This window comes from Fukomys damarensis, unplaced genomic scaffold (assembly GCF_012274545.1).
Source record: "Fukomys damarensis isolate Sample0158 unplaced genomic scaffold, DMR_v1.0_HiC HiC_scaffold_37, whole genome shotgun sequence".
Classification (NCBI taxonomy): Eukaryota; Metazoa; Chordata; class Mammalia; order Rodentia; family Bathyergidae; genus Fukomys; species Fukomys damarensis.
In genome coordinates, this window is record NW_022900949.1 from 22,034,240 (window position 1) to 22,040,832 (window position 6,593).

General features: G+C 44.6%; 1 protein-coding gene across 1 annotated transcript in view; it reads left to right on the forward strand.

Annotated features, from left to right (window-relative positions):
• Positions 1 to 3,039, forward strand: part of Skida1 (SKI/DACH domain containing 1) — a 4,504-nt gene extending 1,465 nt beyond the window's left edge. Inside the window, exon 2 of the mRNA XM_033759663.1 lies at positions 23 to 3,039. Within this exon, the coding sequence (XP_033615554.1) occupies positions 23 to 1,741 (1,719 nt within the window). The 3' untranslated portion in view covers positions 1,742 to 3,039. The remainder of the gene's footprint in view (positions 1 to 22) is intronic.
• Positions 3,040 to 6,593: the final 3,554 nt, after the last annotated feature.

Below are 6,593 nucleotides of genomic sequence, written 5' to 3' on the forward strand. Positions count from 1 at the left end.
CCACCACCATCACCACCACCACCACCACCACCACCGGGCCCAGCCGCCGCCTCCTCCGCTGAATCACCACCACCCCCCTCACCACCACCGGCCGCAGCCCCATCCGGGCAGCTTTCCCGAGAGTTGCAGCAGCGACTCCGAGTCCAGCTCCTACTCGGATCATGCAGCCAACGACTCAGATTTCGGATCCAGTTTGTCCAGTTCTAGCAACTCTGTGTCCTCGGAGGAAGAGGAGGAGGAAGGAGAGGAGGAGGAGGAAGAGGAGGAGGAAGAGGGGGGTAGTGGGGCCTCGGATTCCAGTGAAGTCAGCTCAGAGGAGGAGGAGGAGGAGGAAGAGGAGGAGGAGGAGGAGGACTCGTCCACCGAGTCGGACTCCAGCTCCGGTTCCAGTCAAGTGTCAGTGCAGAGCATCCGTTTCAGGCGCACCAGCTTCTGCGAGCCGCCCGGAGTGCAGGCGCAGGCCAACTTCTTGTACCATCTGGCCTCCGCCGCCGCAACCAAACCCGCTGCTTTCGAGGACTCCGGCAGACTTCCCGACCTCAAGAGCAGTGTCAAAGCGGAGTCACCCGAGGAGTGGAATCTGCAGACCTGGGCCCCCAAAGCGTCTCCGGTGTACTGCCCGGCCGGCCTGGGCAGTTGCTTCCCAGAGATAAGGAACGATAGGGTATCTGAGATGACATTCCCACACTCTGAAATTTCCAGTACTGTAAAGAGAACTGACCTGACAATTAACTGCCTGGCAGAAGGAGCCTCTTCACCTAGCCCAAAGACAAACAATGCATTTCCACAACAAAGAATATTCCGAGAGGCTAGGAAATGCCTACCAGCAACTCCTGCTACACACTGTGCAGATAAGAACACAATAGCTGCTAGGTTCTTCAATAACGAGACTTCGGGAGTAGCAGCAAATTCCGAAAAAGATTCCAAAATCCCTCATTGTCCTGAATTTGCTATGGATTTGCCCTCCTCGCAAACGGATCCCGAAGTGCATACAGCAACAGCAGCAGCTAAAGCCGAGAATCCCTGCACTGACACAGGCGACAAGGCATTGCCATTTCTGCACAATATTAAAATCAAAGTAGAAGACAGTAGTGCTAATGAAGAATATGAACCTGACCTTATTACAAATAAGCTAAAGTGCGAGTGCAATGATACAAAGGGTGAGTTTTACAGTGTGACTGAAAATAAAGAGGAGGACACCTTTTTAACCACAGCCAAGGAAGGGTTTGCATGCCCTGAGAAAGAACCTCCTTCCTTAGACCCACTGACTCAGAGTCAGGGCCTTTCCTGCACTTTAGGTTCTCCAAAACCTGAGGATGGGGAATATAAATTTGGTGCCAGGGTGAGAAAAAATTACCGGACACTAGTACTGGGAAAACGACCTGTCCTTCAGACACCCCCACTCAAACCAAATTTGAAATCAGCTAGAAGCCCTCGTCCTACAGGTAAAACTGAGACACATGAAGGAACACTGGATGACTTTACAGCTCTAAACAGGCGAAAAAAGGTAGCCAGCAATGTAGCATCAGCAGTGAAAAGGCCATTTAATTTCATGGCAAATTTTCCTTGTCCACCGTCACTTCTTATCGGGAAGGATGGGGATTTGTGGCCGGCCTATTCCTTAAACACCACTAAGGATTCTCAACCTCCTCACAAGGCCCATCCTATCTGGAAATGGCAGCTGGGCGGTTCTGCAATACCTCTTCCACCTAGTCACAAATTCAGGAAATTTAATTCGTGAAAAATGTTTGGGAAGATATTTTCTGGAACCATATTACCTTCCTTTTGTTGTAAACTGCACAGGATGGTTTGTACAAGTCCATTAATGGTGTTACACCCCCTTTGGAGTCCTGGTTTATCCCATTTTGAAGACAGAAATCGGATTACTTTTTTTTTTCCATTGCTGGTTTTTTTTGTTTTTTTGAGCAGGGTGGGGGTGGGGTGGGAGAAGGGTTCGTTTACGCACCACAGGCTACTTCAGGCTAAAGACTCAAGTAAAACTCAGTTATGGTGGTAGAGCTGGAACACTTTACTGTTTCAAGGCTAATAATGCGCCGGTACCTCAATTCAACTGCTATAAATAAATGTCAAAAGGTTGAATAATAAATATTACAATGAGCCATTAAGTTTATGCACTAGATTTCAGACCTGAAAGTATAACTGTTAATTCAGTGCAAGTTTGTTAGTTTTCATGGTCAGACAGTGAAGTAGCAAGAAGTCTCTGTGAGCCCAAAATGTAATTTCCTGGAGCTCTTGTTTGTGGGGTGTCTTTTTCTTTTTACTCCCCTCATTCTCCAAGAGTAGTTGCACTTAACTTTATTTTTTTGAGTGGAAAGAGTGGGATGTGAGTCATGGAATGCTGATAAGAAGCTGCCTCATACATAATAAGTAAAAAAAAATATGGGATCGTTTTTTTTTTCTTTTTCTTTTTTGTTTTTGGTAAAGGATGTGATTTTTACTTTTACAGATGCTCCTTGCAATTGGAAAAGTCCTTTTTTGTGTTCTCACCCAAATGTTTTAAATAAGATGACTCTTACTATTGTCCTGCTTATCTTGTGGTCTGAACATGACTCTTCAAACTTTCAAAACAATTAAAATATTTTTCTTAGCAGCAGGATATTTTATGGCCTATGTGTCCATAGTAAATACAACCAAGAAAAAGAAAAAGAGGGGTCAGAGTTGTAATACCCCAATGAAAATAACAGTTATTTCAGGGCTTTTGGTACCAGAACTCAGGCACTTGGATTTTATTACCTTATACTTTTGATGCATCTCTCTAAACTTCTGTTTTCAGACCATCCTGTGTATAGAGCAGGAGAGTTTCTACTGCAAGTGACAATCAGAGGTGACTATCTATATTTGCACTTAAAATCAAAGTAGTTCAACATGCAAATGGCTAGGGTCTGGCCCTTGGTGAGGGCCACTCTGGTGTACTGTGTTGTTATGATGAAGCAGTAAATCAAAATTATGGAAATTTGCACTGTTGAAAAGCATGCTTTAGCTTTATTTTCAATTAAAAACACTGTTTAAAATTCCTGGTTCCATACATTTCTACTTATTCCAGATTGAAAGATGGTTAATAGGAATGAGTGGTTTTGTTGACATTTTCACTTGTAATGTTTTTGCCTGAAAGAAATGCATTTATGGGGTGCAGTGTTTTATTGGAATACTTTGTGATGAGGCCAGACAGGCTCTGTGCATAACACTGGCAAATTTCTTCCTAAATAGCAAGAAAACTTCACAAACTTGTGGCCCATCAAGCACTAAAAGTTTCCGATTTCAGAAAGTGGAGCAGTGATCCCTTGTTATTTTAATGAAAGTTGAATTTAATAATTTTTGATCCACCTCCCTTGGTCTGACAGATTATGTATCTCAACTCCTTGCCATCTTGAAACTACAAAGTTGCATCTATAGATCATAAATCACAAAGCAAAACAAAATGCCAATGAGATGTTTACTGTATGAATTTATGTCACTATTTCTCATGGAAATTCAGTCTATCCCTCCCCCCCTTTAATTCCTACTCCCTTTGAAATTTTCCTTTTGTCTATAAATGTTTCAGATAGCTCTGGGATATTGTCTCAGCCCCAATTGCTGTATCTGCGCTGTGGTTTTCCTCTTGTAAAGGACAGGGGCTGAGAATACCTGCATCCGAATACATTTGGATGGAGTAAACAGATGCTTTGAAGTGTCTCCCTCCTTTCATTCCTGAATGTTGCCAGATGTAGCTTCTTCACTGGGTTGCTTTTTATCAGAATGGGAGAGATGGACAAAGCGAAGATTCAGGGATGTTCCCCTTGAATCCGTGTTTATATACAATACCAAACACCAGTCCAGGTTACAGTTAAATCCCCAGAAAGCTGAGCAAAAGAAGCAGACTTGGCTTCTTAGTCTGAGTCCTTGCCTCTTTGGAAGGCAATCCAGAATTTGCAGGACAGCTCACTGTCCTGCAAAATCAATCTGTGACAAGGTGCGCCACATACACCGGAAGTCCATACTTTTACTCTCTAATTACTGCTAAGTCAAGGAAGTTCTAAGTGCGGTGCTTACTGTGTTGAGACCCGTCCTTTCATCATTGGCTCTGGACTCACTGTTCCTCAGTTATAAATGGAGAAGATACTTGAAGTCTGCAGATCTTGGGTGTGGGAAGACTGTAAAATGGAATAAGCACAAATTAAAACAAATACACCCTATGGAATTTGTGACATAAAATATCAGCCTACAGCTTGGACACTTGCTCTCCAGTCCTCAGAGAATCAATATAGTTCCAGTTTATGAGAGCTGGAGGATAAGCAGTATGGAGGCCGACACATCCCATTCCACAGTGATGCCATTCAAAAGGAAAGAAATTAAATAATCACAAATTTTGCCCCACAGTCCTTCCATACGTAGGCCAGCCAACCACAGCAAAATCTGAGTTGGGGCTTAGGTCAGGAGAGTGTACCAATAGAACGCAGGAACTTGCAAATACAAGGTATTCTTTCAATTCCTGGTAGCCCCTTAGCTGTTTTCCCATCCTGCTGTGGGAATCATTCTCAGTACCATTTATATGGGTTGTTTTATGATTAATGACAATATCTAAATTTTTCTAAGCTGCTATAAATGTCCCATTTGTTAAAAAGTTAATCCTCATTGAGAGAAAAACAAAGTTACCTCCATTGAAAGATTACATTTTTACATTTAAATGTTTTCAGGGAATAGCATTTTAAGAGGGGGAAGGGGATCTGTGGCTACAGGGCCAGTGATTCCTGTGTCTGAAGGAGCTCAGTCAGTATTCACAGGCAACAGGAAAAGCCTCTTTCTCTGACTTTTTAGGGAAACTTATTTTTGGTGCTACATAAAAGTAATTTCCTGAGAAGACTGTGAATATTTAATTATTTTTTCAAGAGATGTGTGTACGCTCTTCCTTAGTCAGGTTGTCTGCCTTTGTAGAAAATGCAGCCCCCCCCCCCCGCAAGTATTTACTTTTTGGAGTGGGTGTTCCTTTCTACTGGCTTACTTGATTACAGAGGAGTAATCTCAATAATGGTTGTTTATTTGAAAATCAACAACAAGGAGCCACCACTAAACAGCAATAACACAAACTAGATGGGCTGGTGTATGGATTTTTATCTTACTCCTGTCTGGGTGACTTCCAATATGTACGCTCTCTTAGTCAGGTTGTCTGCCTTTGTAGAAAATGCAGCCCCCCCCCCCGCAAGTATTTACTTTTTGGAGTGGGTGTTCCTTTCTACTGGCTTACTTGATTACAGAGGAGTAATCTCAATAATGGTTGTTTATTTGAAAATCAACAACAAGGAGCCACCACTAAACAGCAATAACACAAACTAGATGGGCTGGTGTATGGATTTTTATCTTACTCCTGTCTGGGTGACTTCCAATGGTCTAGAAATTCCTCAGAGTTCTAGGCAAACAAGAATTGGATTGAGAATTCATTTTCTGCTGATATGAGAATGATAGTTTTGTTTGCATGCAGGAAAAGATGTAGGAGAAACTAATTCTTCAAAGGCATTTTTTTTCCTTCAAAGAAAACAAAAGAAAAATCGTCCTGGTTAAAAAAATTAAAAAAAAATCTACAACAGAGAAAACGTGAGTTTTGCTTCACCTTGAAAATAACTTCTCGCTGAAAAGGTGTGAAAATAGGGATTTCCTAGAGCTAAACTAGGGGGGGGGGAAAGGCTCCATCAGCTAACCTCAGGAAATTGGCAAGGAGGAACAGCCATCCACCTTAGCGAGTCCTCCGGGTCACCCCAGTTATCCCAGCATTTTCCCCTGCCCTGCGAGGAAGAACTATTTTTAATTGCTAGCTTTGGTTTTGGTTTGCTCCCTTAGGCCAAAGGGCATTTTGCAAACCAGCCTGGGGGTGGGGACGCGGGGCAGATCGAGGAGGTGGGGGAGGGCTGCGTTTTACCTGTTTGGCAGGCCCTCTTTTACTAAAAAAAAAAAAAAAAAGAGGGGGCGCAGCTATCACTCTTCGCCCATGCCCTAGGCCCCCGCTCCTCTCTCGCTCCTTTTCAAACTGTGGCGGCCTCACAAGCTCCTACTTTAAAAGGCCTGAGATGTTTTGCATGAAGCCCTCACAATAGGGGTTGAGGGAATTGACAGTTTCAAAAACAAGGCGTTCAGTCCTTTCCAGCTGCCGGGCCCGCTCTCTCGCACCAACTCCTCGTCCCTCGCTGCTGGTGGCGTCCTCCGGGGCGCGCCGCCTTCCTTTTCAAACTGTGGCGGCCTCACAAGCTCCTACTTTAAAAGGCCTGAGATGTTTTGCATGAAGCCCTCACAATAGGGGTTGAGGGAATTGACAGTTTCAAAAACAAGGCGTTCAGTCCTTTCCAGCTGCCGGGCCCGCTCTCTCGCACCAACTCCTCGTCCCTCGCTGCTGGTGGCGTCCTCCGGGGCGCGCCGCCTCTCCAGGGCTCTGACGGGGTCACCACCGGCACCAGAGAGATGCCGAAGTGCCGCCATCTTGCATGGTGGCGAGCAAATTTCTTTTGTGACTTTTTCTTTTCCCACCCAGATCTCGCCATCCTGCGCACGTGTGACGATTGCTGCCCCGGGGCGGAAGAGCCTGCACCCCAGCGCGCCGGGCCTGC